Raw genomic sequence first — 12,257 nt, forward strand, 5'->3', positions numbered from 1 at the left:
TATTTGAGCTGAATTGTCTCAAAACAAACTGAAAACTAAGTAAGAAAAACATATGACAGTAGAAAACTTCTTACGTCACGTGCCAGCAACATATTTGTTGAAAACGCTACTCACTGTGAGTAGCAGTACTTCAACCGCATCCCTTCCGTCGTCCATCGACCAGCCCTGATGATGATCCCGTGAAGGGGTCGAAAGCTCGGCAGAACTGCTAAAGTACTTTTTATCGTGCTGTTTGTGTTTTTTTTAGTGTTTTTAAGAATTAAAAAAAAAAATCTTTAACAAAAATAAAGCTTTATTAAGTACACTTCGGGATACTCGATAATAATACAAAAAAATATATAGATTCTGTTCCTATTCATTACCTGCAGTATCTTCACAATTAGGCAACGATAACACACAGTAAATTCTGTATTGAAGTACACTTTATGCACTACAGCTAAGCGAAATTAAACCTCCACTTTTATATGGATTCGAAATAAATAATACTTATAGGAATCATGTCTATTACTCTCAGGCAACACACCCTAAATCACTGGGCTATCCAGGAAGACTAGTTAGGTTGCAAAAATCAAATTCTGAACAACTGAAGATTTCAAACGGACACAAAGATTACTTGGTTCTTGTATACCTTTCCAGCACTTTACAAAATAATATTCATTGTGCTCCACTGTCTTTAACTTGATATGCTCTCCTTTCCGAAATAAAGATAAAAAATCCTACGCAAATGTAACCCCAGTCCAAGCATCTTCTGTTTTCTTTTCCATGTGTTTCTCTTTTATTGCAATTATTTTCTCTACGGGCATCACCTTTGGCAAAGATCTGAAAAAAACAAATTAAACAGTGTTGCCACTTATGCAGGTAAATTTCAAGATCATTTAATAATAAATGTTTGAACCTCAATGGGATGGAACCTGGCATTCCTAAATAGTCTCTGAGGATGGGACTTGTTGTGAAATATGAACTAATTGTCATAGAGAGATGACTTTTTTATATTCTTTCTTAAAAGACAGGGCTTTTAGCGGAGGTAAAAATTATACATTGTAACTCCCATTAGTGTTAAAGGAAAAAGAAGAAACAATTTGAAAATAAAAAGAATGTTCCCCCTTCCCCCTTAGGACCCAAGTTCATTTAAAAAAAATAATATGTAACAGTGGTACATTCCTACAACCATGTATAAAAGCGGCAGTGTTGCCAGCTTACAGAACAATATCAGAAATTTTGCTTCTAGCATTGGCCCTGTGGATGCTGGATGGACCAAATTTGCCGGAAGCACTACAAAACACCAAATGCCTGTGCCCTAACTTTGTTGCTTTTTAGTTATTATTACATGTAAAATTTATTTTTTTAAAAAGAATGCAGTGGTTGAGGAGTTATAAACCTTATTCTAAGCTTTATCGCATAGTAACAGTGGATATATTGTTTTGCAATTTGAGTATGTAATACCTTTAGAGCAGGGGCGGTCCGTGAATTTTACGGCAAGGGAAGCACATGCTGTAATATATTGAAACAAGCATTATTCTTATTCTTATTATTATTATTAACTGTCCTTTATGAATTCTTCAATCACTAGATTGTAGAATCCATCTCTACTTTCATTTCAGTTTTCAGCTTCTGCAGCTTTTCAGCTGCCCTTGGGTACTTCTGCAGTAACTGTGAATTTGGCGAAGTGCTGAAAATGACACTAGCACTAGACACCGGAATTGTTGAAAACAACTAACACACGTAACTTGAAGAAAAACAGATGATGACGAAGCACTTTTCTTAAAATAAAACAAAAGTTATTGAACTACCTTCTCGATATCAGAGGAAGACAACATGTTGACCATTAACTTAATTTCAAAGGACAGAAAATGTCTTGAGATAAACTTTCTTTCGCGTTCTTATCAACTAGTTCTAATCTCCAGTTTCCGTTGTTGACCTTGTTGCAAGTCTATTCCCATAGTTTCAAATGCTGCCATCAGATTTTGAGTGTGGATGTAAATTGTTCATGTCATCAAAACCTGAACTGCTCCATACACCCTCTTTATTTGAAGATAGGCCCTCTCGGATGGCATAGTAGTAACACAGTCACCTTGTAATGAAGGGGTCTCGAGTTCGATACCCGATGGACACACAGTGATTCGGTTCCCACTTTCAACTGTAGGCCCAGTTTTGATTAGCCTATCTGTGTATAAAATGCATTTGAAAATAGGACGCAAAGCCAACAGTAGAGTTTTAATGATCTTCTGCAACCAAACTATTATTCCACATTGGTTTGGATTAAAATGAACAAGTTGTTTTCTTTATTACACTCGGTAGAGTATAAATCAGGCATCAAAACTTCTCCATGTCAGGCCCTGGTCATAGTGTTTCCAGCACTTACCTACTCTTTTTCCAGCACCATCAGCTGGCTGCCGCAAGACGAGGAATGAGTTCTGCGGATTCATTCCCTTCGAGTCCGTTGAAGCGCAGTGATTTGGCCAACTGTTAAGTGTGATTTTTAAACATATGTTTTTCATACAGATTCCAGGAATAGCGCACATGAAATTCACTGGGACAACACTGGAAGATTGCACTTTTACCTGTCCGGTAATGTCCCTTCTCTCAAATTACATTCATTTCAAAGCACTATGCTTCACGGTATAGTGTCTCTATGCTGTGCACACATTGCTCTTAGACTATAAGTTAATGTTGTGTGTGTATATTAATGAAGACGATCGAAGATGTGCTTTTGTGCAAGGTTAGTGTTTCCAACCCCTAATAATCTTCATGCTCTAGCTTCTGTCAACATAGCAGATTCTGATAAGTGATGACGAATCTTATACAGTAAGTCAATGTCACATACATAATTATATTTTTAAAACTAACTATTTGCCTTGGATTGTTTATTTTCTTCCATCCGCATCTTGAATGTCAATTTGATTTTTTTTTTGTTAGCGTCGCTTTTCTTCTATTTTTAGTTAATCGCGATGAAAAAGATAAATGATGATATGGGAAAAGTGATGAAGGGACACTCGCAAAGAACACCGATGCTCAGGTCAGAATTCGAACCTGCGTCCTCTTGGTGAACGTCGATGTTGCCGTTACGTTAAGCTAGGAAAAGAAGTAATGGAACCACCATCCACTCCGCCTGGGATACTGAGTATCTCGAACATATTTTCCAGAATTTTTTTCCACCATTCTCTTGTAAAATTCGACACGGGATTGCATTAATAATTAAAATGCAAGACTTTCCTGTGACCGTTTCTTTTCACTCGGCAAGTCAGAAAATTCCCTGCATCCGATGAAAACTTTAGTGGTAAGCAAAACTGCAGAGTGCTTTTTTCCCGAATCTTTACTTCGGCTGTACTGCCACACTCCTTGGCTCCGAAGCTTATCTGTGAATAGAAGTGTACATAACTGATATGATATGAAACTGATGTGTCTATATCGGTTAATACCAATAGAGCACTGATTCCTCGGTTCCATTCCTAATATTTACCTTCTCTGATTCCAAGTTTCTGAACATTTTGAATACAATTGAATGACTTTTCTGTGACTTTCTGAGCCACAAGTTGCGATTTCTCTGACTTTTAGGTGAGTGCTAACCTTGTGAAAGAAAATGTTTGAAAGTACCCTACAAATCAGAATTAGAATTTCACAAATGATAACAAATGTGAAAATTACAATGACAACTGTGCACTCGATAAAAATACAGTTATGTAAAAATAAAGTTATTTTACCCAACCGTGAATCAGATAATTGAATATAATAACTTGGTGATTTATAATTATACTCATATGTTGTGGTAATTATTATTAGCAGTTTATGCATTTTTTTTAATCCTATGATGGTCTATAATGTGAAGGCACACTAAAGGGAGTCCAGGTTGGGTTCCCTCCAGTTTATATAAAAGAAAAATATTTTCAGTAACTTGTATTAACTTTCAAACTTTTTTGGACACATCTTGTATATAAGCTGGCCAGATTTTTAAAACAACAAAGAGAGAGAGAAAAATTTACACATTTTAATATAAAAACCATTTCGTCAAAAACACTTATGCTTGAAAATTAATCAAATATATAAATACTGTGTAAATAGCTTACATAATGTGGTGATATGCACTGCACTCCAACAAAGCAGTCCTTTTAGAATTAGAAATCATCCATTGTTATTTTGCCGATGAACGGATCTTCTTCAGCACATCCTTCTTTTTAAATAACATTTTGTAAAAGTTTATCACCTTATTAATCAACATAGCTTTCAAAGTTTGTACTGAAAGAGCATTCTTGTCACTTGTCCACAAACCATTCATGCACGAAAACATTCGTTTAGCGGAGGCATTAGTTATAGGTAAACCGAGAAGAAACTCCATATTTTAAGAAAATTGGAATATGGCACACTTTTGACATTGAAATGTGAAATAATATCTACCCAGCTTCCATTTTTTCAATAATTCTGGCATTACGTAGTCATTCTATGCTGATTAGTTGTTGAAGGGACATTTTGGTATCCCGAAATAATCAGGACAGAGATTCAAAAAAAGGGACTGTGTAATACTGAACGTCTAGTCACCTTACTTATATGTTAACCATAATCTCCCAGTTGAGCAGATAAGTAAATTAAATGAATTCCAAATTATTAAGTACACAGCCAAATGGCATAACTACAAGCTTACTTAATATTGCTGACAGTTACGGACGACTCCGTCACCGATTCAACTTCAGAATCTTCGGAGTGAGGTTTCTTTGGGAACAATTCTAAAGTGTCTTCTGCTGTTCTTTTAATCTGTGTTGGTTTTTCTAGAGGCGCAGACTTGTCAATCTTAAGTGAAGTGGATGTCTGCCCCTTTAAATATTTCAGTAAGTCCCCTCTGTCAGGACGGTGCACAGGGTCAATGTTGTTCATCTGAAGAAAAATTAAAATAATCACAATGATTACAAACAGCTAGCATTTAATGTGTTAAAAAATACAAGATTTGTTAAATTTGTGGACAAAACAATCAAGGTTTTTCACACATTTTGAAAAAAAAACACTTACTTTTCTGAATTTTTCAGGTTTTTTAAACAAGTTTCCAGATCATTTTGTGATATTATAACTCACAAATAACCAAGTGTTAAACTCAAAACTGGAAATCAAATTAAAAAGAATCAATTAATAAAAAAAACAAAAAAAAATAAACAAAATATAAATATATACATAATCTCACATCCTAGCAAGTACAAACACTATTAAATTTTCCTTGACTTCTTTCATGTTTTCGAATGTATCTTTTTTTAAAAAAACTACCCAAAACTTTGATATGCATCTACATTTTGTAAAAGTTACTCTTTATCAAATTCTGCCAAGGAATATAAAACATAGCCTACACTCATCTTAAAGAAGTTGGAAAAATACATATTTTCATATACTTACTGCAGCCTGTCGAACATATTCTGGATGAAAAAGGTTTGCATTCTTGAGGAAATATAACACACTTTCCAGAGTATAATAGTTCTTAGGCTTGCCATTCCTACCAGATCTAGAAAAAGATAAAATATAATCTTTAGCCTTCATGGAATTAGCTTAATCATAAGAAGTTCAACATGACAGCAATTTTACCAATAAAACTATGAAAATACTTTTCCTGTGAAATTAAACTAAATTAGTTGTTTCTATTCTAGAACTGTTTGGTATAACTATTAGGCTGATGTATCAGTATCAGTCAACTGTTGGAATTTATACAATGACACTGGGGCAGATGCTTCTCCAGAATTTTCCAGGTCCACAAAAATGTCATCCACCACTTTCAGTCTATTTCAGAAACCATGCAAAATTCAACATTGTTATTTCTTTTGAACCAGCAATACATAAAAAATAATGTTACAATTAAATGATACACTATTTTAATATTTTGATATAATTCCTAAAAATTTAAACCACAACTCTCATAAGTTTCGATTCCTGGGGTGGGTGATCGGAATTTTTCCGGCCTTGTCCCCGCATAAACTGGCTCTGTGGCTCACCGAGCCTCAAATCAATGAAAAAAAAATAGTTCAAGGCTTCACTACCAGGTGGAAATGGGGTGCTGGAATATCAACAACCAGTAATTTGAGTTTATGTCAGTACAGCAGTGTTCAATATGCCTCTCGTCAACATGTATGACCCCTTGGAAGGGTAAAACAATATGAGTGATGGTCATACGAAGCATTTCCCAGAATGTTGTTCACTGTGCATAATATTTCAGTGCCACATTTCAGTCTGGTGGTGAAAATTGAACTTTTCTTTTCATAAGCATTTGCTTCCCCATAGTCTCCATTGCCTCTATACCAAGGTTCAGCACAATCTATTGCTTCGAACAGGCTCCAAACTTTAACAGTGACTACCTGGCACCAGTATCCTTAAGAATTGAGAAGAGTACCAGCACCATGATTGGTTTTCAGTTCAAAGTGGTATCGGCTCAGGTCTAATAGTTACGAGAGTAACAGCCATTTAACAATCAGCCAACCTCTGAGGCAGAGTGGTTAGCACAACATTCTACAATGACAGGGGTCCTGGGCTTGAAACCCAACCTGGGTATAGGTGTTCTTTGTGAGTCCCTTCATCATATCTTTACTCATCTTCATCGAACCTTCTTGAAAAGGGTAGTACGAGGGTCACTATTTATATTTTGAGCCTAACAATGAAAAAACAAAAATTTGGCATTGAAAACTGCTTTATTGTTTTTCGAAGTATTCTCCTTTATGGTCAATACACTTTTGCATTCGTTCGAACCTTTTGTCAAAGCAGTTTTTCCAATCTTCTTGAGACACCTCCATAATATGGTTTTTGAACGCATCAACGGAGTCTTCAGCCGACGAAAATCGTTGTCCACGCAATTTATTCTTGACATTCGGGAACAAGAAGAAGTCATTGGGTGCCAAATCAGGACTGTACGGCGGATGACCCATCAATTCGATTTTTTGACTGTTCATAAAGTCGGTTGTTAGACGAGATGTGTGACAGCTGGCATTGTCTTGATGAAGAATGATCCGACGGCGTTTGTTTGTTTTCCGTATTTGACCGAAGACCTCTGGCAAACAAATTGTTGTGTACCATTCAGAGTTGACCGTTCTTCGTTCCTCTACAGGCACAGTTGCCACATGACCAGTTTTCCCGAAAAAACAGGCGACCATTTGTTTCGATGTGCTTCGAGCGCGAACAACTTTTGTTGGATTGGGTTCATCTTGAAGCACCCATACAGTCGACTGCTGTTTACGTTCCGGCTCATATGCATATATCCATGATTCGTCACCTGTTCCTATCTTATATACGTCTTTTGAAGCACCACGATTGTATTTATTGAGCATTTGTTTGCACCAATTGACGCGAGCGTCTTTTTGAGTTTTTGTCAAATTGTGTGGGATCCAACGAGAACATACCTTTCTCACAGCTAAATGATCATGTAATATTTTATATATGCTGGTGGAACTAATGCCTATGGTTGCCTCAATCTCACAGTATGTCACATGATGATCTTGCAGTATTAGGTTTTGCACAGCATCAATGTTTTCTTGAACAACAACTGATTTTGGACGACCTTCGCGAATCTCGTCGGTGAGCGAATGGCGGCCACGATTAAATTCGTTATACCAGCGTTTCACAGTGGCAAAGGATGGGGCTTCATCGCCAAATGTGGAAGTAAGTTGATCGATGCACTCTTGTCTTGATAATCCACGTCGAAAATCGTAAAAAATCATTGCACGAAAATGTTCACGAGTTAATTCCATTTTATTGTTGTCGCGCAATCTCCAAGGCAACATAAACAACACAAATCAAGCTATTGACAAAACATTTGAAGTATGTTATGGTCAATAATGTCAGACGATTCCGTGCAAACGTCAAATCGCGCCTAACTTCAATCAGTGCTGCCAAGGGTCAAAATATAAATAGTGGCCTTCGTACAGTTAGTTTTGGTGTTTTTAGAATTTATGCACTATGAACTGATTAAGCCAGTTTGGTTGTCTTAGTATTTCCTACCCTGAGCATGTTACAACACATATGCTGTATGGTGTGTAGGGAGATGAGAAAAATGTTTTAAATCAATGTGAATTAATGTTTGAAGTTTGTAGAGTATGGACATTTACTTACTGTACCAGTTTCAAAGTAGGGATAATTTATCCAGAATTGTCCATCTGCGAGTGTAAATTCACGTTTAAGGCTGAATGTAGAGCCAAAATGACCATGAATGGATGATATTCAACTTTATATCATCACGCAGTGCACCTTGGGAAGAAACAGCATGAAGTTGGGAAAACAGATTCACATGTGTTAAGGAAAGCATATGAAAAGCCTTCTTACAGCAAGAAATCTGCTATATTTTATGTGTACACATTCCTCATATGATCATGATAATCATACCTTTAATAACTTCCACAAAGATCATACGCACATTGCTTACGTGGCATATGTTCAAAGCAGGATCTGATCTGGTTGCCCAAAATACGGTGGTGGATCTCTGGTTTCATGCGATCAATTGTAGGGGAAGTTGTTCGCTGAAAATCATTCATTTTATGGGGGTGGTGGAGGTGTGTGGATAAATAACTGAGAACAATAATTTCAATTACCAAAAATTTGTAATCAAGATTTCAAAAGTATTAATGATGTATCAAACTTCTCATTGCTTCCAGTACAGTGGTGCTATGACTAATTTGAAAGCTTGAAAACCAAGGATCCTTGCCTGTCCTTTACTACTAAGAAACCAGAGAATAGCATGAAAAATACAGGAAATAGCAAAAACTTATGTTAAACACAAGACTTAACAAACACAAAGAAATGAACAAAAGCTATTGTTGTTAGATATCTATTTATTTAACTAAAGTTTCAGACATGGCATGACAATTTTATACCAAACCACTTACAACAGGAGAACAACAAAACAAAAGCTACACATACATTCTTAACAACTGTCGAAAACTGTGTTCAGGCAAGAATATGTCAACATTTGGAGGCATGTTATTACATAATCGAGGAAGCCTGTCGAAAAGAAACTGGTGTAGAAGGGAGAGCGTTGTGATTGTGAAAGAGCTTAATATTATGGGTTGGCCACGTACTCATAAATGAAATTGATTGATTAGAAATTGTTTTTTAATTTTACCATTGATGATTTATGCAAAAATTTCATGACTTGCTATTTTGCATCAAGTATGTGTGTATTGAAGACATATACTATCTGTTTTATGGAGGTGTCTCATGGAAGGTATTCTATGGTGAAGAAAAGGGTGAGGACAGAATCAATCCTGATAAGATTAGTTTTTGAAGCCATGTTCCAGACAGGGGAGCAGTATATTGAAGATAACCGGGGCCACAAAAGATTTGAAAAATATTCAAATTTGATAATTGATCTTGGACTTCAATGAACCTGGACAGAATACAAAGATGACACGTGGTCGTGGGTCTTTTAGTAGTGTCTGTAATGTATTCAATGGGTAACACAAAGATCTTTTTCTTACACGTCGGTGATGTTAGCACTGAATTGGGAAAACACATTTCTTCAAATTTACAGGAGAAACTACTTACGGAACTGAGTTTCTGTGGATTTTTGAAAGCTCGTGGAAGTGTTTCCTCCCTTTGTTCAACTTATTCGGCCGGTAAATCATGTATTTTTCGACATTAATGTCTCTCCGATGCACAAACGCTCTTGCCTCCATTATGTTTGACTATGTGAACAAAATGTTCCGTTCGTTCTATGACATAACCCGCGGTCAGTGTTTCCAAACTCGCAATTGTTTTGCCAGAACATGACAATTTTAACTATGTTTGCCTAACCTAACTTTGCATGCATGGTTTCGTTGTGCTATTTATGAATGGTTTGTGGGGCTATTAGAATGGTTTGTGGGGCTAAATGTGAATGGTGTGTGGGGCTATGCATGCATGTTTCGTGGGGCTATTTATGAATGGTTTCTGTATTTATGATTGGTTTGTGGGGCTTTCCGTGCATGGTTCGTGGGGCTATCCGTCAATGGTGTGTGGGTATACATGTGCATGGTTCGTGGGGTTTTCGAAGCCGGAAAAAATAAAAAATGAGTAACACGAAAGTAGGTATTTTTCGGTGAAGAAGGTTGCAACACTGGAAACCCACTGATCATCGACAATGCTAGTCAAGATTTCTCCGCCAATTTTTTACATTGCTAACATACTATTCTCCATTGCGGAACATTTCCTTATGTGAAATAATGAATTTATAACGAAAATAATGTCTATTTCTTACATTAACGAATACTTACTGTTGTTCCTTATTTCCCACAAACCATCCACGGGTAGCCCCAAAAACCATTGACGTTAGCCCAAAAATTCACAATAGCCCCACGAACCATCACGGGGACGAGGTATGCCTACTAGGTTAGGTTCCATTAGCACTCCTTTCGTTCAATTTAGCATATAGGGACAACATCGTGGGGGCAGCAGCAATAGCGCATTGGAAATTGATTTTCGTAGAAAACCACATGCATTTGCATTAGAATGGATCAAAACTACATTCCCGAACATCAACAACGCTACAGAAAATGATTTGCGTAAGTACTTTCTCCTGTAAATTTGAAGAAATCCGTCCCCGGTATAGTAAAGTGTTACCAATTTCAGCTATGAAACATTCCCACATCACACAAAACACCTTCCTGATGTTAGACAATGCTACAGGAACATATTACGGTAAGTAGTTTCTTCTGTAAAAATAAATAAATGTGTCCGAACGATAGTAAACTAGTACCTTTATTTCTTTTAACTATGCTTGCCTAACCTATCTTAACCTATCCTTACGGAAATTGTTTTTGGGGTTAACGTGAATGGTTTGTGGGGCTAACGTGAATGGTTTGTGAAGCTAACGTCAATGGTTTGTGAGGCTAACGTCAATGGTTTGCGACGTATTAGCAGAATTTCAAATCTGGGCACGAAAGGAGGTATTTTCCGGGAGCGATTTTACAATACCGGGAATTTCTCCATTTTGTTTGAAATTCGGCATACTCACTAATTTTGGACCTCTAATCACGAATCTGCAGTTAGTTTGGCGCTCACACGGGAAAATAGCAAAATAATCTAAATTAAGTTATTTCGGTACTATTATTGTCTGGGGGAGACACCTACTTTACCAGTAATAATAAAGCAAATTACTAAGTACTCTTCACGAAAAACAAATTGGAGTCTCATAATTTAAGAATTCAAAATACTTACCCATGAACCAAATAGTTTGTCTTTACATTTTTCGGCCAGGAAATCTCTCCCAATGTTACTTGGTTATCTCCCTCTATTATTTCTCTTTCATTAATAATGTACTGTCTCAATAAAGTCAACGGATCTGTCATCTTAATTTCCTTCTGTCACGGACAAGCTTATTAGTTGATTAGTTCCTCCTCTCTTGCTTACCATGAAATATAATTTATGTAAATACAAAATAATGTCTGTTTTTTCCACAGTTATTAAGACAGTTCCATTCTGCTATGCTGTCAGCCACCAGAACTTTTAACACAAATTTTGTTTTTAAGTACAAATCCGCACATCCGCACTCCCATTGGCAATTTTGTTTGTTTCTCTAGCAAAAATAATACACAGCATTCGCTAACTCACGATTGGAGAACCATAAATATTTATTTTGGGGACCAAATTCTAGTTCGAGCAACATTTATATCAATTAATCCTCAATAATTATAATGTATAATTGTATTGTATGTAATGAAAATACCGCGTGGACAAATTGTAAGATCTGCGATTTTTTCTTAACGCGAGCACAGACTCTGAGTGAACTCCACGCCAAACACAGGTTAGTTCCTCAATGACACAGACACAGTTTACTTCTTTTCGGGTGTAAAAGTGAACTTTTTGGTGTAGCCCCGCTCTTCGCTCTCTGTCGTAAGCGGTTAGTGCGAAATACTTCGTTCGTTCGTTGTTAATATAGGCCTATTTGTTTTAGCTATATTAGCATAAATAAACTTAAATCTTTTTGTGTTCACCAAGTAGGATTTTTTATTTGCTAAGGGTATGTACAAGACCTAATAACAAAGGTATTCAGACTGACGTCAGAAAACGAAGGGCGGTACTTTGCCAAAACAAGGAGCAACATCTCGTGTCAGTGGTTTGAGTTGTGTAATAATCTGTGCCTCTGAAGAGAGTGCTATGAAGTATTGAGAGGAAAAATATTTTCGATTAGTATGTATTGTTAACATGTTTCTTAAAAATATGCCATATTTTATCATTAAACTTGTTAACGTAAAAAAATGAACCAATGTCTGTACCATACATTTAGGACAAGTTATTACGTGTTACAAGATATCCACCCTCGATTCACG

The 12,257-nt window shown here is 36.5% G+C and overlaps 2 protein-coding genes across 4 annotated transcripts in view; one reads left to right on the forward strand and one right to left on the reverse strand.

The window, feature by feature from the left end:
• Positions 1-295: 295 nt before the first annotated feature.
• LOC146005396 (parafibromin-like) lies at positions 296-11,495 on the reverse strand. 2 transcript variants are annotated; one of them, XM_083144631.1, is made up of 4 exons: positions 11,146-11,495; positions 5,374-5,479; positions 4,637-4,866; positions 296-819 (listed from the first exon to the last, which is right to left on the reverse strand). In XM_083144631.1, the coding sequence occupies exons 1-4, from the start codon at positions 11,274-11,276 to the stop codon at positions 717-719; spliced, it is 570 nt and encodes a 189-aa protein (XP_083000757.1). In that variant the 5' UTR covers positions 11,277-11,495; the 3' UTR covers positions 296-716. The 2 variants fall into 2 exon arrangements, 1 of the variants encoding a protein (XP_083000757.1); XR_014444016.1 differs by having other exon boundaries at positions 730-819; positions 4,065-4,866; positions 11,146-11,490.
• A 314-nt stretch (positions 11,496-11,809) lies between these two features.
• The window catches only part of LOC146005252 (deoxynucleotidyltransferase terminal-interacting protein 2), a 30,715-nt gene continuing 30,267 nt past the window's right edge, over positions 11,810-12,257 (forward strand). The window contains exon 1 of one of the 2 annotated variants that reach the window (XM_083144348.1): positions 11,810-11,827. The gene's annotated coding sequence lies outside the window, so the exon portion shown is untranslated. Of the gene's footprint in view, positions 11,828-11,857; positions 12,118-12,257 lie in introns of those variants that run through there. The other variant, XM_083144346.1, reaches the window with a different exon arrangement.

The sequence above is a fragment of the Lepisma saccharinum genome, chromosome 23 (genome assembly GCF_977018435.1).
Source record: "Lepisma saccharinum chromosome 23, izLepSacc3.1, whole genome shotgun sequence".
In the NCBI taxonomy this organism is placed as follows: Eukaryota; Metazoa; Arthropoda; class Insecta; order Zygentoma; family Lepismatidae; genus Lepisma; species Lepisma saccharinum.

Coding starts and splice junctions, on each gene's coding strand:
- LOC146005396 (XM_083144631.1), bottom strand. CDS start 11,276: ATGACAGATCCGTTGACTTTATTGAGACAGTACATTATTAATGAAAGA. Junction 5,480..11,145: donor ACAAACTATTTGGTTCATGG/GTAAGTATTTTG, acceptor ATCTTTTTCTAG/ATCTGGTAGGAATGGCAAGC. Junction 820..4,636: donor GTAACTGTCAGCAATATTAA/GTAAGCTTGTAG, acceptor TGTTTTTTTCAG/ATCTTTGCCAAAGGTGATGC.